The sequence below is a fragment of the Thermobia domestica genome, chromosome 7 (assembly GCF_964235325.1).
Source record: "Thermobia domestica chromosome 7, izTheDome1.hap1.1, whole genome shotgun sequence".
NCBI lineage: Eukaryota > Metazoa > Arthropoda > Insecta > Zygentoma > Lepismatidae > Thermobia > Thermobia domestica.
In genome coordinates, this window is record NC_137460.1 from 295172120 (window position 1) to 295198578 (window position 26459).

At 37.2% G+C, this 26459-nt stretch overlaps 1 protein-coding gene across 1 annotated transcript in view; it reads left to right on the forward strand.

The window, feature by feature from the left end:
* Positions 1-26459, forward strand: part of l(2)dtl (WD40 domain-containing protein denticleless) — a 44839-nt gene that overhangs the window by 4197 nt on the left and 14183 nt on the right. The window contains exons 2-6 of the mRNA XM_081766727.1: positions 595-828; positions 11786-11974; positions 15928-16044; positions 16726-16849; positions 20961-21166. Coding sequence (XP_081622853.1) covers positions 595-828; positions 11786-11974; positions 15928-16044; positions 16726-16849; positions 20961-21166 — 870 coding nt within the window. The remainder of the gene's footprint in view (positions 1-594; positions 829-11785; positions 11975-15927; positions 16045-16725; positions 16850-20960; positions 21167-26459) is intronic.

The following is a 26459-nucleotide window of genomic DNA, read 5'->3' on the forward strand; positions in this document are numbered from 1 at the left end:
TAGGCTCCTTGAATTATTTCTATGTCAAGGGAGGTATTTTCACGTCACCCAGCGGAAACCTTTTAGGGGTAATAAGAAGGAAATTAGTAAAAGAATTATAATTTTTCAACAATTCTTTCTAGGGGGCGCCAAAAGCAAACCAGTAGGAAGCAGTTTTCTGCAATCGCTTAAGCACCCGAGAGTTCCATGTAGAAATGTACTAAGATTTTCAGTTTGAATATCAGTCTTCATATAGCAAGAACAGGTTCGTCAGCGTCCCAGGAATAAGTTTTGTCTCTAGTCTTATTCCTGTATTAGAATCCCCCGCTTGGTCTAGTGGCTAGCACGCTTGACTTCTGTTCCGTGGTCCCGGTGGAGGTACAGTTGAACGACCAAAGTGGTTCGGATTTCACTATAGTCAGTAGGTCCACGTCTCCTTTAGCGTTGCAGGCATATGCGTGGAATGTTAACTAGATCAAACCAAACTTATTCCTGTATTACAACGGGAAGTTACTGATTCGCTATGGCCTGTTTCAGCGTTCAGCGTAGTTTGGAAATGTACCGTAGTTTCAGGATGTAAAAGGAAACTCAGTTAAATTTGTTTTTTTGTTGCAGAGATCTCGAAGGACTATGACTTCGCTATCCGACGCCTGCAATGTTACTCGGAGGACGAGTTCCAAGGAATGTCGCCGAACTACGGAGCCCAGGATTTCACCGCGGAGCCTCCAATGTACGCGTGCAAGTTTTCATCGGCTCCAGCCACTCGACATATCCTCGCATTGGCCAATGAAGATGGGAAAATTGCTCTTCAGGACACGAGGCTGAAAAGTAAAAACGAATATTTAGAAGGTAAGGTAAACACTTTCCAGTGGAATTATATTAAATTTCTATATAAGAGTTTTACTCGAACTAACTTCAGGAATGTACCGATATATTGGTAACGGTAATATCGGCCATTTTTGGGAATATCGGTATCAGTATCGGCAAATGGACACTGATATTTACCAATACTTTTTCCAACCTATTTTGAATTTGTTTGATATTAACACTGACACTTATATTTCTTCGGTTTCTTTTAGACATTTAGAAGTTGATCTAAATTATTATCAATTGTACAATCGATTTCTTTATGCATATATATATATATATATATATATATATATATATATATATATATATATATATATATATATATATATATATATTAGAATTTCTCTGTAATTTACTTGAAAATGTCTCTCTTAGTAGAGTTTAAGCTGTGTTAGTTAAAAATAAAAGCTCCCAACATAATTGTAAAATGAATAACTGACAAATGCAAAAGTTTGAGAGCCTGCCTCTAGTACAAGTGAATCGGAAACGTGTGATCTTGCTGAATGAGAGCCATAGTGCAGTGCATTTCATTAATCAGAACAAAGTTCAATAGAGTATTATAAAATTTCAATAGTTTATTTGTAGAAAGGATTGAGTTGTGGTGTAACTTTCACATTGCGTTTACAACCGTGATATCTCCGAAATATAGACTTGTCAGTTTGAGACATAAATCTAAAGAAGCAAACTTGCAGGATGTAACAGTCCGTGAAAAAATAAATAAATAATAAGTTCCGGTGCTTTGTATGAATTCGCACTCTTGGTCAAAATCTCGAAAACTACATTAATTATATCGGTTTGAAGCCTAAACCAAGTCTCGAAAGGACATTTTAGAGTCTTGTACTACCTATTGATACCTGTAGAAAATTAAAAATGTTTTCATGATAGTGATGGTAAGTACCCGGCTATTTGAGGCGATCACAAAGCGTATTTATTGCTCATGCGTACGCTTGGAATACGCTGACCATGTATTCAAATGTGGAAGGTTAATCACAAACGCGGAGAAAACGTCAGCTCGAGCGTATTTGGTGCGTTTCGGAACAATAGACCGCCTGCTGTTTAACCCTTAGATTCATGGTATGAAAATTATACATAAATGCATATGCAGGGCCCCCGAGGCCCTGTAGATTTTTCAATGGAAAAAATACGCTTTTAAATCATTTCACCTAAATAACATGCTATGGCGTTTGTAATCATGTATTTTATTAGAACTATAGTCTATAATATATATATATATATATATATATATATATATATATATATATATATATATATATATATATATATAAAGCTTTTGAACTCTAACTATGCAGCATGTATACCAAGAGCTTTAGTGATTTGATTATTATTGGGATTATAAGCCTTTTATGACATTTATATTATCACTACAATGACTTAAGTAACATTAGTTCCTATATCACAATATATTAACTTTTCTAAGCATGTGCTGTCCAGTTTGCAAAGTTCAGTAGTTCAGGAAACACTGTTCACTTATGAGAAGTATGAGTTACAAACTAACTTACTGTGTTGCTTACAAACGTCTTTTCCACACTTGGAGCATGTCAAGGTGCTTTTTCTGTGAAGATCGTAAGGACAGAATCCGCATCTCCTCCTTTTTGGTTCTTGAGCTTTGACTTCTTCGGTTGGCTTGGAAACTCCACATCTTTTCAAGGCATCTTGAACTGACTTTGAGAGATTAGGTATTGGAAGTTTCATGATCATCTGAGGTTTCACGTTTGTCTGTTCTGTTAGGAAAATAGCCTGGATGTTGAGTGGAGAAGACAACATAACTGTTTAAAGCTGCAACATCCATCATATTCGTCCATAATACAAAAGGCCACCTTCGACTTTGTCTTTTGGAAGTATAAAACCAACTTTCTGGTCCATTCCGTCGACACCTCCCTTTGTTGAGTTATAGAAAGTTATTATTTCCGGTTTCATCTTCGGATGGTCTTCAACAATAGATTTGTCATGATGCATTGTACTAAGCATAATTACTTATCTGTTCCTTTTGGGTACGTAACTTACAAGAGTGACGTCATTTTTGAAGGCGAAAATTGAAGATCTTACTTCTCTTGAGGGGGATGCTTTCAGCTCTTTCGGGATATCAGGTTTGTTTTGTCTTATTGTTCCCACTATTGTGATTCCTTGCTGAAGCATATCCTCTGCAAGACTAACACTGGTAAAATAATTATCCATTGTTACGTTTCTTGAAGAGTTTTTCACGGTTTGAGTGAGTTCTTTGACAATATTTGCTCCCAAATTTCTTTGAACTGGCTCATTTGGTTTCCTGCGTGTATATACACATCCATCAACAGCGTATGATGATTTGCCATCGCACAACCAAAAGATCTTTATGCCATATTTGGATGTTTTTTTCGGCATATATTGGATGAAACTGACCTTTCCGCGAAATGGCACTATTTGTTCATCAATCGTTACAAACTCGCTGGGAATAATTACTTTTCTGCAATTATCAAAAAGATTCCACACATAACTAATTGGTGCAAGCTTGTCCGTTTGCAGACGAACACTTCGTGTACGCTTGTCGTCAAATCTTAGTGCTTTACGGATATCTTCAAACCGGTTGACAGACATTGTTGCTTTGTAAAGAGGATTAGACCTCTCGTCCAGGAATAGCTCACGAATAGGTACATCCCAACTCTTTTCAACTCCTGCTTGTAACAGAATACCGAAAAACGCATTCATTTCTTCAACGGAAACGTTCTTCCACTTTTCCGTTGCTAATCTTCTCCCTTCCAAATTAGTGCAATGTATAATTTCTTCTATTATTGAATGGGTTATGAAACAATCCCATGCGTCTTTGGGACACGGTGTTTTCACTTCCCTTGAAACACCGGGGGTACACTTTACAATATTATGAGCTCGGGTACGTGAAGTAGACGGAGCGTTCTTCTTCCATACTGTTCCATTTACGCTAATGAAGGTATCATCTTTCTTTGTTTGTTGTATGCACTCACTATCACTACAATACCCTGAACATGATGAAGAATAGTCCTGATCTCTTTCCTCACGAGCACTAATAGGCCGAGCAATACTAGAAAATCCTCAACTTCAGAGTCGGTCGCACTACTATCGGATATCACTGTCTCTTCGTCAAGACACATACGCACAAAACTGCTGACATTTTCGTCTGATGCTTTCTTTTTCAATATCTATTACATTTTCCAAAATTGATATAAGTTGGATACAATTTACTAAACACATTTTATTTCTTTGCGAATTTACAATGTAAAATGCTTTGGGGAAAAAGTCTACAAGAAAATCACTATCAACGTGCGTAGTGCCATCTATTGACAATCTTAAAATGTATAAAAGCACCCAGTTATTCAATGCCAGGTCTGAAAATATTATAGAAATATATATTTTACGTCAAAAAGTTTGAAAATAATGCAATGCGAACGCAATCTGGTCAAGGGCCTCGCAGGCCCTGCATATGCATTGATAGGGTATAAATGAATAAATGCAAATTACTAAAAAGCGTTGACAGCTAATTGGTACAGAAAGACAATACACAATGTACATCCTCAATCCGAAGATTACGCAAAGCCACAGCCTTTTACACAATAAAATATTTCAAAGACTAAGGAAACAAAACTACATAGGGCCTCGGAGGCCCTGCTTATGCATCCAAGGGTTAAAAGATTTCAAAAGGAAGGAAAAAAGGAAAGACGTGTTGCCAGGCAAAGGGATTGTAGCAAGAAACATCTGCAGATGGTTTGTGCAGAGTATTGGAACTTTGCTATTACACACCTGGACTTGGCAAAAAGACCCGGAAACCCTGACTGGCTCACAGTATGATTTACAACTGTGGTGAAAGTAAAATTACTGAATAGCCACCTTGGCCGCATTCGCTACAAGGGGTAACGCATCAAAAACGCTTTCTCTAATAGCCTAAGTATTATGATTGATATTACCGGTACTAAAGGATCAGTTTTTAGGCCATTATTAGTGTTTAAAAAATTTAGTTTGAATCCAATTTATTCGTTGGGTCTGTCTCTCATAAAAGTCACTTAACTTCTGAGAAAGATCACGTTATAAGTAAGTGAATCCCCCCCACCCCCCAGAGCAGAACATTTTCCAACTTTTTGCAAGCATTTCAGTAATGGTTAGTAAATTAACAACAACAAAATTTTCTTGCGCATAAAAGCAAAATATTATTTATAATTTTGTAAACTATTTGTGGAGAAATGTACAAAGAGCGTATAGGGCTGTATAATAACTGAATAAGTAGCCAATCAAGAAATTCCCATGTTATATTTACTCAAATAGAATTACAGTCTCTTATTTAATTTTTACTCTTGAAACCTGACGATGATTCATTTAAGTTTCTTTGAATCCTTCTTATAACTTTGAATGCGACCTGTTTACACATTAATTTATCTCCAGAAATAGGTTCTGAAATTGTTGTAGTATTGACTACTCGATTTCTGACATAAAGCAATTTTGTTTCCCTTGTCACCAGCAGATTATACATTTACCTGGATGTAAGCCAAGGTATTAGTTGTGGCAATCTCGTCAAAAGAAAAATCACTGGCTGCAGGGCGGTTAGCCATCATTATTGCTAATTAGAGACCCTCAGCTTTCACAAATTTTTCTGAGGTGGCCATTCTCTAAGTACCAGAATCATGTCATAACCTCGACGGCTGCTCTACCAAGCAATGCGCAATGGCTCAGCAAACATCCCTCCACAGGACAGCTGTCTGCATGCACTGGAGCGCTTATATTGGCGACTGTAGGTATCGCTTATTGTTCCTTTTCGCGCCTCTCAAATTTATCGGTATATTATGACTATCAAACGTTGAATTGTCCTGAATCGTGTTTTATTTACGGAGAAGAAAATTCTTTCTGTAACCATAATTTTTATTTATAGAATAGACAATCTTTCTGAGGCAGTAATTTTCGTCTAGATGTAGACCATCTTTCTGCAGCCCGCATTTTCTTTCTGCGACATGTCGCCTGCTGCTGTTCTCTTAAGATAAATTCTTCAAAACGCAATAAACAAGGTGCATTATATTACTGTTTTTTTTTTTTTTTTTTTTTTTTTTTTTAATAGTATTGAAATTGCGTTAATTGCTTTCCTACGATAAATATTCATTAACATTACTTATCTTTACTAGACAAATTTCTTGTCAATTATTATGCAAAGCATTTTCCAAAACATTGGAAATAATTACTGAATTCCTGTGACTGGGTTTGTACTTAAAATACTCAGCAATATTTGGTATCCTAAACATCATGGCGCGATAAGGAAAATTATCTTAATATCGAAATAATAACTATTTTATAATGCAGTAAACAGTTCAGAAGTTGGCTACCTGCTTAGAATGTGGAATCATTATAAACATTTTTTTTAATACTGTATTTTAGATATTAAAATCACGTGTTTTTCGTGGCCGCACAAAATAGTACAGGGTGGTGCACGGAAACGGGAAATTTTGAAGTAACGTAATTTGCACGAGTAAACACAGGAAAGACGTCTTTTATTGACGAAAGTACATACATACAATATGCCATTTATGTTTTCAGTACAAAATGTCACAAACTGTCTCTTTACTTATCAAAGATGACATCGGATAGATATGCTCGCTTTTGGCATTCACATTTTAATAGCCTGTTATGGGAACTGCGGAATGCTCGGTGTAGCATGTCTTGAGGTGGGGGGAGGGGGGGGGAGCAGTGATTTCGTCTTCAATCTTTTGTTTCTGTTCATGGATAGTTGAAAGGTCTTTATCGTTTGCTAGCAGCAAATGTGTTGTAACAATAAACAGTCAGACTTCTCTTAACGTATACTTTCATAAAATGGACCCGCTTTTTTGCCCTGTGAAACATATATGTGCTATTATGAGACAAAACTTCCTTTTACAGGTACACTCAAATATAAACAAGGACTCTTCTTTCACCCCAAACAGTTTAGGGACCTCCTCGTAATGCACAGGGATTACCATAAACTCGTACATGGATTAATAGCGCACAGAATGCTTTCTGCAATTTAAGAATAAGTTTTCAGGTGAACAAGCAACATTCAATCAGAAGCTTGTGTCTGCCAGATTACATGGAAGACAGCTATTGCATATTTCTTCCAATATTATTCCATAACTCTCTACATTTTCAGTATTTAAATAATATGACATGTTCTTTCTGTGTTACATAAGAGAATAAATCGGTTTTATAGAGATATGACGTACCTGAGAACAAAATTATCACCTAGGCATTGTTTTGAAATACATTTCCATATAATCAGTGGTTCTCAACCTAATTCGTACCACGAACCCCATTTTATCACATTCTCTTGCCAGCGACCTCCTTATAATTTCTGATTTATAATAAGCTTGTGTGGGATTTTTAATATACCCTTTGCGGAGATGTCACGATATCCATCTATTTCTATAATAGTAAAATTCATTTTTTGTATACAGTGGATACAGTAACGTCCCTAAAAGCGAATGAATTAAAACCAAATTTAGTCAGTTCATCCATATTACAATTATCGAATCCGATCTGCCAGTGTTTCAAAATGAAGGCCGTTTGAAAATTTTAAGACTTCATAACTGCCTTAATTTTGGGCCATATGATAAAAAAATAAAGTGATTTGCAATTTCCTTTTTAAAAAAAAACTTGGACAGTTGTTAAAAAAGTTATTGAGTATTTTAAATGACCTGATAATGTGCGTCATGAAGATTGAACCAGATATTGCTACACTAGTGAAATCACACCATGCTCAGGTATCTCATTAGCTTTCAATTTTAATTGTATTTCAGTTTTGTTTCATTTGTATTTTTCTGGTATTTCAATATGCAGTTCTCTTTAGTTTCATATCGTACCTCTTTCATTTAAATTGATTTTTAAACAACTCTGCAACTGTTGAAAATGTTTAGCAGATCTATTTTTTGTTGTTCTTAACAGTGTGTATAAAAATAAATATATGTCTATCAGAACAAAATTCAAAATAGTATTTAAAAAAAATTCCGGTAGTAGATTCTAATTATATTTCTCTTCCGTTTGTCTTCGCGACCCCCAGGTTGAGAAACCCTGATATAAATCAACTGGGATAATTTCTTTCTTTACAAGGTGGATTCTGCCCTCCAGTAATTAGAACAGCGAGTACAGTTTTTTGATAACAGGCTATATTTACATTTATAACTTGTATTTAGTGTCTAATATATGCAATTGCAAGATTGTAAATATTCTGAATTTGTATACTGTCTCTGTAATGAACATCTCTCATTTACTGACAAATATCCATGTTCTATTGGTGTCCGTTATTCAAGCTTTCATTGTAATTAGAATGCTTCACCAGAAACGGACTTCCATTACTCCTTTCTATTTACATAATAGATTCACGTTACTTGTGTACTTGAGAAAGGGCAATTTCTGTTATTCAATGGCTGTTAAATTTTGTTCTAGACTTTTCAGTCGCAATAATTAAACGTAAATGCCCACGTGTATCGTAATATAGGTGACTCCCGATTTACTGGGATAATAGAGGGGAACATTTCCACGGTTAACTCAGAATCACTGTTAATCCAAAGGCAGGAGACAATAAAGACTATTTAGTGAAAAGAAAAATGCTACATGGTAATTCATGTGTGCTTTAATAAAATTTTAAATCAATTCTATCTACAAACAGAAATTAAAAAAAAAAAAAAAAAATCTGAGAGTTCAAATTCGTCTAAAAACGTTGGTCGAAACTTGCTGTTCCGGAGTTTTCTGATCTTATCTTGCGTAGTGTCATCTTGTCACTTAGCAGACTTTTCTTGGCCTTTCAAGTAATAGCTGTGACGCCACGTAGATCTCGCCTATAGTGCGAGTAGTCCCCGGTTCGATTCCCGGTGGAGCATTCTGTCGAGAACATGTAAAAACTTTTTTAGGCCAGCTATCTCGAGGTTTTCCTCATTCAGACCAGACAAATGCTGGGATTGTACCTCACATAATGGTCCGAGGCTGCTTCCTTCTTTTCCCACTTTTCTTTCTCTAATTTCTTGAGCAGTGCCATCGCCGAGAGACATTCTATACGTGACGGGCTAACATGGCGATAGATGCCAAAAGCCCGAAATCTAATTCCTGTTCCCCCCCTTCCCCCTTTGCAAGTAGTCCAGAATGCACTCGACGTGATGAAGTGCATCTCGGTGTGTGGCCTTATTTTCAGCTGACTGCTCTTCCAATCATTGTCACCTCATGAACTCATATTGCTTTAAAAAGAAGTTTGAGGAACAGGAAGGGGGGGGGGAGACCTGAAAAGTCGTTATCAACTCAAATCTGTCAAATTCCATATCGATTGCTGTTCTTTCTTTGTATTTAGCGTGTATGTTGATGATTCTTGCCATAGATGTAAATTTCTTCTTTTCTTTGTGAGCACCGGTGAAGCCGTCTCCGCTAAATCGAAGTCGACTGTATTATGAAATAATTGTCCTGTATTTACTTTATATAATTAAGGAATAGATTACACCATTGGTCATCGAAATTTGACTGAAATAATAAAAAGGTTTTATTTTAAAGTAGGACATTTTGAATGTGGACCTACCTTTTTGTACGCGTATAAAAATGTATTGATATTGGCCAAACATTCATTTCTAATGGATTGCGCGGAATTTATGCCAGGTGCAAGGTGAATAGCTTTCTCAACAGAACAAATTATCTGTTGAAAATCTAACGTATTCAAAATCAGCTATGTACAGTCCGCAACATAAAACCTGCAACGTAAGCTTTTTGTGAAACTACGAAGTCTTTTGCCCCAACATAAGTGTGTAGGGGAGGACCACAAGGTTTCTTCTTGCGTGACTCGTGCCACTTAGAAATTACGTTGATTCCCTGCGCTGTTAGGCGTAGTTTCACAATAAACTTACATGCTCATATTGCAGGTTTTTTGCTGCGGACTGTACAAGGTCTTATTATACAATTAAAAAAATTCGTAATAAACATGAAATCTGGTGTTTAAAGGCTGATAAAGGGAATCAATATGTTGTTATGTCAAAACAGAGATATGCTTCCGGTATTTTAAAGGTAGCAGAAAAATTCAATTTTGTTTCATATCCCCGTACTTCATTACCAGAGGTTATAAGGACGGTAAGTCGACAATTGATTCTTCTCCACTTTTAACTGACTTTGAAAAAGATATGATAAAAATACATGCACCTAGTTTCGCATTATTTATGGCCTTTCGGAGGTGCACAAACCCGATATTCCCCTTCCCCGATCATATCAGGTTTCAATCATCCAGCCTATTTACCATCCAAAATGGTTGTATAAAAAACTTAATGGTTACAACAGTGGCTTCAAATATGTGAAAAACAGTCTGGGCGTTAAACAACAATTATCATCATTTCTAAATGCCAATACCATTTTACTTGCTTCCATAGACGTTGTCGATATGTATCCGTCCATACCACTGGAAGTTACTATCAATAGTACACGATCCTGGTTATTACAAGATGGTGCATCTGTCTATAAAACTCATTTTTATTACTCTATAAAACTCATTTTTTATTACAATTACTTGAGGTCTCTAACAACCAATGTATTCAAATTTGAAAATCATTACTTCTCTCAGAATGATGGCTTAGCCATGGGCAACACACTATTCCCGATAGTGTCCAATATTGTTGTAAATCGGATTGAAACTTGTATTTTACAGCAGAATATATTTAAGAACATTGCATATTACCGTTATGCTGATGACATTTTACTATTTGTACGTGACGAAAATACACTTTTACAAATATTTGAACAATCCAGCAATGTCTTCCATTTTTACGCTTACTGATTACCCGATCACATAACAAATTTATAGCAAAAGTATATCGAAAACCTAATGCAGGCACTACTCAACAGTCAGCTTATCCACCACTGTACAAGGCCAATATTTGGAGGAATTTCTTTCGCAGAGCATTATTAATTTGTGATAATCCAAAAGATCTTAATGACGAAATACAGTTTTTATACAAAATAGGACAAAAAAAAAAAAAAAAAAAAGTTATTTACTTTACAAAAGTGGTTTAATCAAACACGTAGATCAGTGCAAATCCCGAAAACAATTACTTCGAAAGATGCAAAAACTTAGATACGAATTCCTTATTTTCCACGATTATTTACAAAAATTCAACGTATTCTTGCAAAGCATAACATATCTGCTTCAAGTATCCCCCAAGAGTCTACAAAAATATCTCACAGGATTTAAAAATTATTTTGTTGATTCACTAAATAAGTCAGGCATTTACCGCGTTCAATGCGAATGTAACTCCTTATATATAGGCCAAACGAAACATAATGTTATTAACACTCGAATTAGGGAAAATATTAGACGATCAAAAAAGTCACAAGAGGAGGGCATGTCAGGATTGGCGCTTCATTTAAAACAACATACACATAATATAAAGCAGGTTAGTGTAATAGGGTCAGCAAAAACAAAGAAACAACGGGAGATTAAAGAATCATTCTTTATTCATAAATACAAACCTGCTTTGAATCTGGATACTGGCAACATTGATATAATTTGATTCCCTACCTTTGATGCATATTTTGAGTCTGGCAATAGTGACGTAACATAGACACCACGCTATCTTCGATTGATCACTCCTTTTGCACTTCGCTGTGCTCGTCACATTTCACGATCTACTCTTTAAGTTACAATTATTTATTTAGTGGTATGTATTCCTTGTTTTACACTTTTTATCTCCTATCTGTTTTAATCCTCTTCACCTTGCCACTGAGGACGGAAACCGCTTTGAGTTCCGAAACGTCTGAAAAATATTTAGGCTTTCCGAGGGAGGATTCATTGGTAAGTAGCCAATTTCTTGTTAATTTAAGGTTGTACTATTGGCCAAACTTTTCCTTAATGAAAATAGGGATCACAATAGGTGGTTGGATATCAGAAGTTCGTTGTATAATAAGAATGTTTTGTATTGTTTACTGGATACAGGTATGCAGGCCCATAACAATGCAATCTTCGATGTGGCGTGGATGGAGGATGAGATGAAGCTAGTAACAGCATCTGGTGACCAGACAGCTGTCCTCTGGGACGCCGCCAGTTTTCCCTTCAGACTTATCATCAGGTTTCAGGCGCACTCCCGTAGCGTCAAGACGGCCGTCTTCAGACCTAGAGATAAAGGTGAGAAGCTTAGTCTTTGGATGAAGGTTTTGTGATGTTTGCTTGTGTTCATTAATGAGTCAGTTGCTTTTGTTAACAAGGAATTCACAAATAATAGTTCGTTAATTGTTTTATCCGTAAAACATGTTTCAGTGCTAGTTATAAAGGAAAATACTCACCAAATACCACTCTGTTTTAAGAGATCAATACTTCAAGTACTAAATTTCTTCATTTTGATACTATGATCGTGTTTACATCTCAACTTGAGGCTGAGAGAATGACTAACAAACACAGAAACTTTGTTATTCCGTTGACTTCGTTGATAAGTACAGGCACGAGTTTTTCGCAATGCGCGATAAAATGAAATGCGTGAGAATCAAGTAATTTTCAGTTTCTTGACGTTTTATGATATTCTGTGTGTATTTTCGTTGGTTTCCGTTGCGCGATAAAACGCGAAATATGCTGTTTTGCGCGAAATTTCTAACAATACGCGATATAACGCGAAATTTTAAAAGTAAGCTTTAATTACTTTAAAAACGCTAGTTTTTCGCTAACGAAATGGTAGAACGTGGCATGAACTGTGCATTTTGGGTGATTAGGAGACGACTATAGGGAACATCGTTGCCCGTTAACTATTACCATCGTAGCAGGATGGGGAGTTTCGAAGTGATGATTGTTTCAAGTTTGTTATAAATGTACTTACATATGTGTGGCTTCCAACAAGCAATGACAATTGTGACAGTTTTTTTCCAAGTATGGAGTGGTGATGAGTGACAAACGTACAACAATGAAGGAGGAAAATGTGGAAATATGTAACATGCTTATGTTTAAAGCTTAAATGTAACTTGTGCCTATGTGTTTTCAGAAAACAGCAAAACCTTCCTACTCATAGAAGTTTAGTTACTGATTTTCCTCAGTTTGATTTGAAAAAATATAATTTTCTATAAATGAAATTGACATTGTCAAGTGAAATAATCAGTGTAATTTTTTTTTTTTTTTTTTTAGTTTTTAGGTAATTAATAGTTTATTTTTATAGTGATCTATGAATAAAAGGAACAATTGTAAAAATGTCAGAGAATTCTTTTCCACAAGAGCTACAAAATGGGAAACTTTATTTGGAAAATGCGACAAAATGTGAAATATGAAAAACGAAACACGAAATTTTCAAATTCTTAGTGCGAAAAACTCGTGCCCCTATTGATAAGTGATTCAGGAACATTGTTCCTGTGATTCGAGCAGGTTTTATCTTTTTATGTGTTTTGCAATAATTGGAAGTACCTAGTATTATCGAGTTGCTAGAATTTTTTCGGAGAAAGAAAAAAAAGTTTAATAATTATTATAAAAAAAAGGAAAGGAACATATGATATTCAAAATTTACAATGAACAAACTATTACGGGATGGTTTCACATAGTAAAGTAACATAATGTTAATTGGAAATGGGTAGTTTCATTAAAAATAATTGCAACACATAAAACACACACACACACACAGAAAGAAAGAAAGAGTAGACAAAACTTCGTTACCTTGTAATTGTATCTAATGAAGACTGCATTTCTCAGCAGTCCCACGTCTTTATAATGTTCAAAAAAACTTTGCAGGACTATGCAAATTTACAACTTAGTCTGCTTTTATTAATTCATACTAGCTTCTGTTTCTGACGTCAATTACAGGAAATTGCGATATGATCGAGACGGAAGGTTAAGATGCTAAAACCAGTTGTTAAACATAAAGTTTGGGATCCCAGTTAGATAAGAGTAACAACACAACCTGTTGCATTTTCTCTCCGAATGCGGTTACATTGTTGAGTTGTGTTGTTGACAAAATGTGAGAAATAGTTAATATATAATTTTGCACTAAGGTACTAGAGAGTGTTAAGAACTTTTCTAAAGAAAATTTTACGGGGAAAATAAAAACGTGAGAAAACCATAAAACTTATGGGAAAATGTAAAATCTGGCAATCCTGTAATATCATTTAAAGAGGGAATATGTGTAAATTCACGTGCGAGTTATAGTTGTTAGCAAAACATGAAAGAACGTTAATTTTCCGTGTCTGTATTTAAATAAAAATATCATTAGGCGCCATTTAGAAGAAATTAACTGTTTTAATATTAATTTTCCCTTTAGGAGATTTTCAAAACTGAAATGTTCTGAATAGTAGAATTTTCTTAGTTGAAATGTGAGAATGAGAAGCAGGTTACTTTTCTTGAAAATTCAGAGTGAAAGAGTTCGACTGAGCAAGGAATTTGAATCCGGATCTCCGGTCTGCAAGCAGTGGTTAGCGCATCGGCATGGTAAGCTGGAGACTTGTGCTCGATTCATGGTTGTCGTACTTGTTTGACTTTCTGAATTTTCATTGGTTTAGTGCCTGTAAAGAATGTGATGTAAGAAAGAATATGTTAAAATTTCTCTCATTTCTCATATGTAGAAGGTCTTTTCTGGTTTATGGTAAAGAAGGTTGCATCCTTACCGGCTAAACAAATATACCTGGACGCCACCAGCGGTTGGTGGTGCTCATTGTGTATATCCCAGGTTCGATTCCCTGTGGGGACACTTGATCGGAAAGGTGTAATAGCTGTTTCAGGTCAGCCATCCCGATGAGGTTTTTCTTGGGTTTTCGTTATTCACACCAATGCCGGGATGGTGCATAAGATACATGTCCCAGGCCACTTCCTTCTTCCCTTCCCTGTGTAGGGACGTCATCCCTCACATATGAAGGGCTTAAGGCCATAGATGCCAGTAATGTTCACAAATATGTATAATTAAGTAAATGATGTGCTGAATGTGGAAGCCTTGTCTGTTAACTATCGCTTTATATCTCAGTTTCTACTGAGGGAGTGTGTTGAAGCATAGCTGGTTCAAATCTATTGCATTTCTCTTGGAAAACTTTCCAAAGATCAATAAGAGTGTACAGCTATCGACAGCCTAACGGCAACCCACAAAAATGAAATGTGTATGCTACAGAAAATTTCACAGGAATGTTTGTAAGAGCAATTCCCATTCTATGTTCTATTGCTCCATGTACATTACTGTTGTCTTCGCTGTATGGCTGGATACCTTAAGCTGGTAACGATAACCCGAGATATGTCGCTGCCTTACAAGGATGGAATATTATCACAATATAGTGACTAAATTATTCGTCCACTAATAAGCTACATAGATTATAGCCTTAAGTCCTCTGCATAGTAAGTTTGCCATTATAGCAGTAATCATGATCAACTGTAGAGCTGCGTGCGAAACTTACCGCGGATTCACGTAACCAGTCAGAACAATATCTGGAGTCATGAGGATGATAGAAGATGACCATCTTTGTATTACGTTCCGATAGTTACACCCATCTTTATCTGGTCACTAGAAACGCCATGTCCCTGTGCAAGGCGTCTGTACAGCTTTCGAAGAGGAGCCTTCCTCTTCAAGATAATATGAGAGATAGAGCATGTCAACTCCACGCAGTTATGCTGTTTATGGTCACGGCGGAACGTTGTATTGCCCTTGCTACAATTTTCTGAGGCGGTAATTTTTCACGCCACATCAATGAAGACTTTTTGCACCATATCGTGAGTATGCCCCGGTATCTTATAGTTAATAGTGAACTGCTCATCAACAATAGGGATTCTCCATAGCTATGATACCTTTCTTTGGCACACACAAACCTTTCGTCATACAGTATTTACGTGTTCGTCTGTTACTATAATCAATATGAAAGCGCCACAAATGTAACCCTCCGAAAACGCTGTAATTTTTGGAGCCATGTGATCTCTTATACACAGAATAGCCGTCATCCCTGGAAGTAAACACACAGTAATTTTGGACTACAGGCAAAAACTGTTCGGGCGTGTTCACCCATGCTGCTATCCTATCAGTGATCAAATTCATTACCATAAACGTCAACCAACTTTCTGCAGTACTTTTCTTGAAATGTGAGTTTTGCTTTGTAAAAGTTATTAATTCTATTTGTTTCTTTATCTGGTTTCAGCTGTTATTGTAACTGGTGCGAGGGACGGAATGATAATGATTTGGGACAGCCGCTGCAACCACACGGGAGTCCAAACGAAGCCTGATAATTTCATTTCGAACGCTCATGATGTTCCAGGTAAAACAATAAATTCTGTACTTCACATTTTGTGTAGTAATGACTGCTAACGAGTGGGGAAAAGCTCATCTCAGGTACAGGAATACCTAGTTTAATCTTAATCCATCTGTTTACAGTGCCTATGGTTAAGTGCGTGAGTATTTTCGAGTTTCTCTTATATTTGTTAGACCATAAACGTGAAACTTCCAGTTCTTCCATTTGAAGATTTATTATTACTTACTTCGAAGAAAAGGCTTCATAATAATAAAAGATAATAAGGTAATTATTAATTACATTGGTTTCAGAATATTTCACTTTTAAAATATGGACGAGCAAAAGGACATGGAATTACTTGAATATCAATAAAACTACTGTAAACGGTCAACGAACTGTGTGCCAAATGCAACCGTACATTGCACGCAGTGAAATGGAGAGTCCAGTGTGATTCACTGCTTACATTTTTCTTCCAACATAGAGTCCTGAGTAGTGATCCGGGAAAAGATATGATATACTACATATATATCCGGATCCCAGTTTAAACAGTAAATTCCATCTTCAGATAGCCACGACGTTGGATGTTGAAATTCTGATCAGTCGTATAAAGACTAAGATAAAGTATAAAACTCTATAATGTATTTTTTTTTTTTTTTTCAGAAACGTGTGCATTTAATTTAGTTAATTAGTTTTTTTCTTTCTTTTTAGCCGATTATTTATACCCAAAACCTAAAAGGAACCGCAATAACATCTGTGCGAATTGTGGTAACAGCATAACAGGCCTGGCATTTCAAGATGAGAACAACTTGATCTCCTGTGGCGCTGGAGATGGGTAAGCATATTGCAGTCGCTGTTAATATTACATATACGCCACTCATGGTCTTCTTTCAGTTACATTTAAACGAATTTAAAAAGTTTTATTTTAATTGACCATATATACGTGCAGGAATACATTTTAGTTGCGGATTGTACAAAACAAATGTTCCCGGCGGGAGCTCATGTGGTTCGGATTCCACGTTAATAAGTAGGTTCACGTCTCATATTGCCTGGCTGCTGAACGGGACGTTAAACTTAAGATCAACTCAACTTGAAACATAGATGTTATTATTTAATTGAATGCAAGATCATACATGATGGTGCTACTGGGCCGAAAATATAGTTTTGTGTGTATGTGATTGTTTTCACCATTTTCTGGCAATTTCATGCATTTCAACATGAGGGCACTTCACAGTTATCATTTAGTTCTTTAATTTTACTTTTTTAAATCCCTTTTTTCCTTTTGATCAGAAGTTTTATATATACAGACAGTCCTCGACTTTCGTAAATAGATTGTTTTACAACTTTCCTAAGTCGAATTTTTATCATAAACTCGGAAGATTCGCCGCAAAAACGCATGAAAAATACGGAAAAGTACTGTTTAATAATGCTGCAACGCAGAAACTCAGTTACTTAACCTGCTTTATAAAAGGGTACAGAACTCAGCTTGTTTCATGCAGTTTATGACAAGTGCGTCGTTACTAAATTAGCACATAGTTCATACCTCACTCATCAATTGGCTCTCAAAATAGAATTTAGAAATTTTTAATATTACTTCAGATGTAAGTATCGTTCGTAATTTTACTAATATAGCAAATTTCTTCGTACGTTGAATTTAAGTAACTCGCGGCCTGCTTGTATAATTCCTCGAAGGAGAGAAAAAGAGCACCTAATAGACTGCATGCAGACGTGGCGTAAGATGCTGTTGAGAGCCAGGAAGAAGAAAATTTACTAATGGTTCAGAACAACTTGAATAGTATTAGTTCATGTGGGGTGGATTAATGTAGACCTTCCTTTTCTTGCCTTTTTCCCTTTCAAAATCTCGAAGATGAACCCCCTTATAACCTGGAAATGTACCTAGTTTGAGATTGAGCACGAGGAACACATGTTTAATAAAAGAAGTTTACGTAACTTACTTTGTCCACTTAATAATTCGCGATAAATTATCCTACATAACCCATCACTCTTCGGGTGATTAAGTGGGAATTATCAACAAGTATAATTATATATATACAGATGGTGATCAGAAAAATGGAAACACCTGAACTAATTTGCAACTTACCAGATTAATATGGTGTCGAGCCACCTTTCGCCTTCAGAACAGCCTTGATGCGACGTGGGATGGAGGCATAGAGATCGTGAATGGTAGCAAGTGGAATTTTACACCATTCCTCGTGCAGGGCATCGGCCAGTTCTGTGAGAGAGGATGGAGGTGGAAATCGTCGCCGGAGTCGTGTTTCCAAGACGGACCACAGATGTTCAATTATGTTGAGATCTGGGGATTGGGCGGACCAGGGGAGGTGTTGAACTTCATCCCGATGTTCCTCAAACCACGCTGCAACAACGCCAGCTGTATGAATGGTTGCATTATCATCCTGGAAGATGGCGTCATTGTCCGGGAACAACATCCGGACCATAGGATGCAAGTGGTCTCCTAAAATTGCGACATAATCGTTGGCAGTGATTCGTCCGCTAAGTGTGACCACAGGACCCAATGTAAACCATGATATGGCGGCCCACAGCATCACCGAGCCGCTGCCATGTTTCACAGTTGGGCGGAGACACTGCAGATCATAAGCTTCTTTGGGCGTTCTTCACACATAAACACGGCCCGTGGTTGGGAATAGGGTGAAGTATGACTCATCCGACCATATTACACGTTTCCAGTCCTCAACGGTCCAAGTTGCATGGTCGCGGCATCATTTGCGGCGTGCGAAAGCGTTATGGTCCCTGATGAGCGGTTTGGCCCGTGCAACACGACCCCGTAAGTTCATGTCATGTAATTCGCGGCGGACTGTGATTGTCGAAACAGGGTGGGGGAGGTGCTGATTGAGTTCGTCCGTCATTTGCTCCGCAGTGGCACGACGGTTCTGCGTGACAACGCGCTTTAATACCCGGCGTGACCTGTCACTCATGTTTTTCTTCCGCCCACTGTTCCGCTTCCCCGATGTGGTTTTCCCGTGTGTTGTGTAGGCCGTCATCACCTTCGACACTGTCCCACGCGACACACCTAACACAGTAGCCACTGCCGTCACACTCACTCCACATAACCGCGCACCTACAATTTGCCCTCTTTGAAAATCTGAGAGGTTTCCCATTTTACACTACCTCCGTCTGCTGCAGCCACTGGACACTGCTGTTCCACTGCGCCTGAAGTAGTATGGAGACCGATCTAACACACCACCACCAGCGGTCCGGCGCTGCGGGCGCCACGGCCCACTACTAACCCATACATACATCTGACGTGTTGCCAACTACAGGTGTTTCCATTTTTCTGATCACCATCTGATATATATGATAAACTTCATGCTTCGTTTCCCGGTGGGGGCGCTCGGTCGAAAAAATAATAAAAAAAACTTTTTCAGACCAGCCATCCTGAATGAGGTTTTCTTGGGTTTCCCTCATTCACAACAAGCAAGTGCCGGGATGGTATCTAACATATAGGTCGGAGGCCGCTTCCTTCCTTCCCTTTCCCCGGATAGTGTGCTCGCCGAGGGACGTCATCTCTCATACGTGACAGGCTAACACGGCCGTAGATGCCGAAAGCCCAGAAATCTAATTCCTAATTCTAATCATTTCTTTTGTAAGCCGAATTTAAGTAACTCGGGGCCTGTATCTATAAATCGTTTTATGAAATGAGAGAAAAAGAGCAACTTACCCGTCTAATAGACTGCAACGTAGACGTGGCTTTAGATGCTGTTGACAGTCAGAAAGCAGGACGTTTAGTAATCATTCAAAGGAAAAGAAACTCAGAATAGTATTTAGTTTATGTAGAATGGATTCATGTAGGCTTTCCTTTTATTTCCTTTTTCCCTTTTAAAATCTCGAAGATGAACTCCGTATAACCTCGAAACGTAGTTTGAGATTGAGCACGAAGAACACATGTTTAATGAAAAGAAGTTTTGCGTTCAATTACTTTGTTTCTCTTAATAATTCGCGATAAATTATCTTACATAATCTATCAGCATCTTCGGACGTACGGACATATATGTATATGTACAAAAAATGATAAACTTTATGCCGGATTGTCTTGACTTTATTTTCTGCTTTACAAAAATGAAACGCTGACTTAGTTTTTCCTTTGTTAGAGCCTGTCTATTTCAGGTGTGTCCTCAGAAAATATGCGACACATATTTCGGCCTCACCTCCACCACTCTCTGACGGAGAAAACCCTTTCTTTGCTTAGGAAAAAGAAGTGAATGACGTCGGTTGTTTTGGAAGTTTGTCATTCAGTCGTTTGGTCTTGACGAGTGAAGATCGTAGACTACTTAGAATGGCTTCAAGACAGTGCACAGCGAAGTCCGTGAAATAATTAATTGTGGCAACCCTGTAAGCATCCAATTACTGAAGGACCTCAGTCAAAGCAACTTTTCCCTACTCATTCGAGGGAGATACGGGAAAACACACATTGACAGCAGTGCCATAAGGGGCACACCTAAAATAGGTTCTAATTTTCGGGAAAAGAAGAGACAAACTGAAGATAATTGGGTGTGAACGAAATTCTTTATTTTTGTGTGTATACATTTTATAAAACTAATTTAGATTTCTTGGCATACATAACCTCATCACCTGATGAAGATAATAGCTAGGGCATGTAATTGAAAATGCTGCGTATAATTCAAGAAATAGAAAAGTTGGCTAAGAAAAAAAAATCCTAAACGTAGAATTGTTTGTATTAATAGAACCCGATTGACTGGAACAACATTTGTATAATTCAGCATAAATTGAAACATTTAGGAATGATAAGGGTTAATCATTCAAAATATACTGAAGAAAACAGGAATTTTTTTTATGAGATTAAATGTTATGGGAGAACATAATGGACGTAAGGTATTTGTACGTTCAGTTTCTTGAATAAGTTTTGTACATACTACATGTGTTTTAAAATTTATTATTTTTTTCCCTAGGATAATTAAAGTGTGGGACCTGAGAAAGAATTATTCTGCGTACAGAGGGGATCCGTTGCCAAAGCACAAACTCCTGTATCCTGGCAAAACAACGAAAAACGGATTTACATGTATGGAAATAGATCCAGGAAAATTGAAACTCTATGCTAGCTGCATGGATAACAATATCTATTGCTATAATATTGCTACCTTCGAACAAAAGCCAGGTACGTATACAAGTTTCTACCAACTCTATGAAAATATTTCTTATGCGTATTTTGTTAAATGCCACTCTTTTTATCATCATACATTGTTTCTGGTGAAAGTATTCTGGCCTTTTCAAATCTATAATGAACTAGTTGAAAATGATTGGTTAGCTGGCTATAGGACAGATAGAGTTCTGAAGCAATATTATAGCTTTGAAGAATTTTGTGCGAATACAAATTGTGAAACAATTTCGAATCAGCATTCTGGAACTGGTCATTGTTTGCCTTATTTTTGGATAGAGACGTTGCAAAACGACGCTCAGGAATTGTAACTATCGTTTTACTTACAGATTTCTGTAATTCCTGAATTTCCTTTAAGCTTTCAAGTTTTCGACCCCCTCTTTCTTCCTGGAGTCTTGGTCACGAACGTTAAAAACAGGAAGAAAAAGAATAGAAACATCAAGAAGGAAAATTGAACGGACTTACCAAGGAAAGAGCTGTGTAGTAGGAAACACATGTCACGTGCGTCAGTGATCACCAGATGAAGATGATTGACACTAAAATATATTTTATAATTTGTTCATATTTTAGTTTCCATCATTTTCAACCGTTGCTGGTTGAGGTACTTGACAACGTGTTTTTCGTACAACATAGCTCTTCCTTTTTTATTCCTTGATGTTTGTTCTTTTTCTTCCTGTTTTTAACCTCCAGAGGAGAGTCAAGGGATTGGAACTCGTAAAATTCAGAAATTATAGAAAACTGTAAGTAAAATAATTTCGATACTTCTGAGTAAAATAATTTAAAGATGGTAAAATAATGCTGATTTTCTCATGAAAATTCAGATTAGAAAGAGAATTTTAGGTCAATGCACAAGAAGAAATTCAGGCTTGTGTACGATTCAGAACTTCTTCGGGTGGTCTTGAGAAACTATCCGTATGGAAATCTGTGATTCATTATACACGAAGTGTCCGTGTACTCGTTTTGCAGAAGCAACAAAGCAATTTACGAGAGGAAAAGAAACAAACAGATGTCGAATACAAAGAAATGAATGGGATACAGAACGAGCTTGAAGCTAAGAAGACTAAAATAATGGAAGATATGCTCAATATTGATGAGGAAACAAAACATTTGAAGCGAAGTTACTCAATATTATTGATTTTTTTTTCTAAAAATGTGTCATTAATATAGAACAGACAGTTTTATGTACACACATCAGCCATTTTTCTTCACTATGGCTCACTGAAAGTTTTGTTTCACATATAACGAAATTTTCATCACTTAACTAAAATTAGAGATTAAAGTTTCAGGGAAGATATTTAATTTGTTACTCTGTACAGGAATGTCTGTTAGGTAAGTGTATTGTAATTTTATAATAAAATATGTTTTTTGTTTTTATGTTATTCATTTTCCTGATGGATTAGGGAAAACTATATTACTTTATATCATAGGTATTTTGCCTTTATTGGCAGGTCACTTGCCGCAGCTGAGAAGCTCCACGGTCCTCCGCTAACCTCTTCGTCTTCGCGTATGATCCTTCTGTTTTTATATCATCCATTAATTGTAGTCTCCTTCGCCCCCTCCCTCTCTTTCCCGCCACCATACCCTCTAAGACGTCCCTCATGATACAATCTCTTCTTAGGCAATGTCCCAACCAGATTCTCTTCCTCTTCCTAATAATATCTAAAAGTGTTCTTTTCTCACCCACCATTTCTAACACTCTCTCATTCGTTTTCCGCTCGACCCAACTAATTATTTCCATTCTTTTCCACACACACATTTCGAAGGCTTCCAGTCGATTTTCATCACCTTTACGTAATGTCCACGTTTCCGCCCCATACAGTACAACACTCCACACGAAGCATTTTATGAGTCTTTTTCTCAACTCTTTATTCAAGGTCCCACAAAACAGACTTTTCTTCCTCCTAAAGGCTTCTTTCGCCATTCCTATCCTTGCTTTTATTTCGCGTTCGCACTTCATGTTATTACTAAGAATACTACCCAGATATCGAAAACTATTCACTTGTTCTATTTTCTCCCCTCCTACTTTTATATTTGACACAGACCCCTTCGTTCCAATCACCATGGCTTTTGTCTTTCTAACATTTATTTTCATCATATATATATATATATATATATATATATATATATATATATATATATATATATATATATATATATATATATAATCGTTGTCATGTTTTCTTATCAACTTGGGGAAAATCTGTATGGCTAATTTACATATTAGGGAAAATTTGAAAGAAAATGTTCTGGAAAGCTGGGGAGAATCAGGAAATTCTTTCCCGTAATTTTTGTCGCGACCGTGTTAAAAAGAGCAGGAGTTTCAATCTATATAGACCATATACGCTCCATACTCTTTGTACTTGTCACGCATAATACATGTAGTTTTCCCATCTGTAATATTTTCCATTGCATAAACTTTGTTTTAGAAGACTTAAATCTGATTTAAACTTAAAATCAATTTAACACTTACATTTTCTCAAAGTATTCACCATTACATTGTACTCACTTTTGCATCCTCGAAAACCACTTTTGGAAGCAGTGTTGCCAGTCTTTTTCTTCAAGTGTTGAAAGTTCATTCTCGTAAGCCACTACAGCTTCTTCAGGGCTGCAAAATCTCTTCCCACGCATGCGATCTTTGATCCTTGGGAACAGAAAAAAATCGCACGGGGCCAGGTCAGGGCTATACGGCGGATGAGTCATAAGTTTGACCTCCGTAGATTCTAAAAACTGAATTGTGATGTTGGCCGTGTGTGCGGACGCGTTGTCTTGATGAAGCAGGATCCCACGCAATCCAGTTCTTGGACGCCGTTCCCGAAGCTTCTGGAACACTTTTGTTAGGTTAACAGTGGTGTACCACTGAACAGTAACAGTCCTTTGTTCTTCAAGTGAAACAGTTTGCAACATGGCCAGATTTGGAGAAGAAAGCTGCGACTATCTTCTTCCCCACACTTCGCGGTCGCTTCACTTTCGTGGGTGGATTTTCGTCTGGAAAGATCCAAACTGTAGACTGGCGTTTATTTTCAGGGTCAAATTGATAGATCTAAGTCTCGTCACCAGTAACAATGTCAGAGACGCGTCGAGAATTGCCTTCATCAAATCTTTCAAGCATTTCTTCACACCATTCCACACGCATGCGCTTCTGCTATTCAGTCAAAGTGTGAGGCACCCAACGAGATGAAACCTTCCTGAGCCGAAGATAATCATGAAGAATTTTTGTTACTGCTGGGGATCCAATGTTCACTGTAGATTCAATGCCCTTGAAAGTTGTTCGAGGATTTTCTCGAATCATTTGTTCCACAGCGCAATGTTTTCATCTGACACGGCTGTTGCCGGACGTCCAGCTCTCTCTTCATCTTTAAGCGATGTCCGGCCTCTTCTGAATTCACCAAACCACCGAAAAATTGTAGCACGGGAAGGAACAAGGTCCCCAAATGACCCCTGCAAACGGTCAAGGCTTTGTGTCTCGTTCAAACCACTTTTGAAATCGTAAAGGATCATTGCCCGAAAATGTTTCCTTTCGAGCTCCATTCTAGATAGCCGAATACTGCTCACATCAACAAACATTTGAAGGCGATACTGCCACGCCGATAAGCGAGGCGAGTTGAAACTTTCTTCGCTTCTTCGCTCTGGATACCACTACCGAACTCAATTGTTGGAATTCAAATACTGCGCCACAACAATGCGTATCTCAAAACTTTCGTAGTGACCCTCGTATTAACATGTAACAGTTTCGGCAACTAACCAATTGGCTTTATCAGACTCTATCAAGATACTTGGCGAAGGTGTTACACGTTAATATTTTTATAATAAACGTATTATTTTGCTCAGCAAGTAGTTTAAATCAAATTTTTAAGTTCTACTCTGCTTTTACTAGTCTTTTCCTTAATATTGAGGATGTAACTCCTGCTTGACTGAAAATTCTTGTCTGTCTACCTTTTTCTTCATTTTAACAACAAATGAATAAAAATATCAAATCAACGGTGTACTAGAACGGGGTTTCCACATTCTGGAAAATCAGGGAATGTCAGGAAATTGAAAACATGTCAGGAAACCTAAGTGTGCAAGTGTAACTTTTTTTTTTTAAATCTAACATTGTTTCCTCTCTATCAGTTGTACAGATTGACATGTGAATAGGACCAAATGATATAGCATTCCCATGATGACAGTGATGCAGTGTTGCTATTTCGTGCTGAGGGAGTGAGGTACTGTGTGTGTTTGTGTGTGAGACAGAGAGGGGGTAATTGATCATGTAAAAGCAGAAATGGAAGTATGACTTGTCATCTTCGTGGACATAAGTTTTAAGACAGAGAAACTACGGAAAGGACTGAAAGCATCAGATAAACTAGCTTTAAGGCTTGACTGTCGAAACTTTTTGCTGGACACAATCAAGAAGATTGTGGAAAGGAGCCCCCTGAAGTACAAACTAGTACGTGCTCTGTCAGCTTTGGACCCCAGGCTACAAGAAAACAATCCAGAACTTGCTCAGACTAGGATGAAACGCATCCTACAAACTCAGCATGAGCACAACAGAATATCTAATTCTATACCTGAGAAAGCAAAATATCAGTTTGTCTTTCTGTACTGAAATCCAGGAGACTCTTGCAGTTGACTTCAGAAAATACGAAGAGAAGATGGGCAGCATCAGGTTAGATGACTTCTTTGCACAGGTAATGTGCAGGAAATAAGAATATTCTGATTTGTGACATGTTGCGAAAATATGTTTAATTTCATTCCAAGCAATGCCTCAGTGGAGGGCGAATTCTCAAATAAGACACTTATTGTAGAAAACCAAATCGAAGATCTCTGGTAGCACAGAGGCGGGTGCATAATGCATTTATGTACTGTAGAGGTGTAGAATTTGTTTCTGTTGGTTGAAGAATGCTTCGTTCAGTTTGGAGAGGCTGTGATGAATACCTTAAACAGAACGAATTAAAAGTGCAGAGAAAAGTTAAATCAAAGGTGAAAAAAGAAAACCGTCCTGAAGTTAAGAAATTGGAAGCAAAGAAAAAACAAATGAAAGTAAGGTAGAAACAAGAATAAGACGCTCTCGCAGAACAAATTCAAAAATGAAAGCAAAATATAATGTTTAAAAGTGTAAATGTGAGGATTAATATCTGAGAGTTGGCAGTATTAGGACTGATAGTGGGCGACGTGGTTCAGTGGTAGAGTTCACTTCTGGTTCATGAGGTCCTTGGTTCGATCCGTTTGAACTTTGTGATGGACAAATACCTGTGCGTGGGTTTTCTCGGGGTTCTCCAATTTCCTTCCACTTTCTTGATTCCACCATTTCATT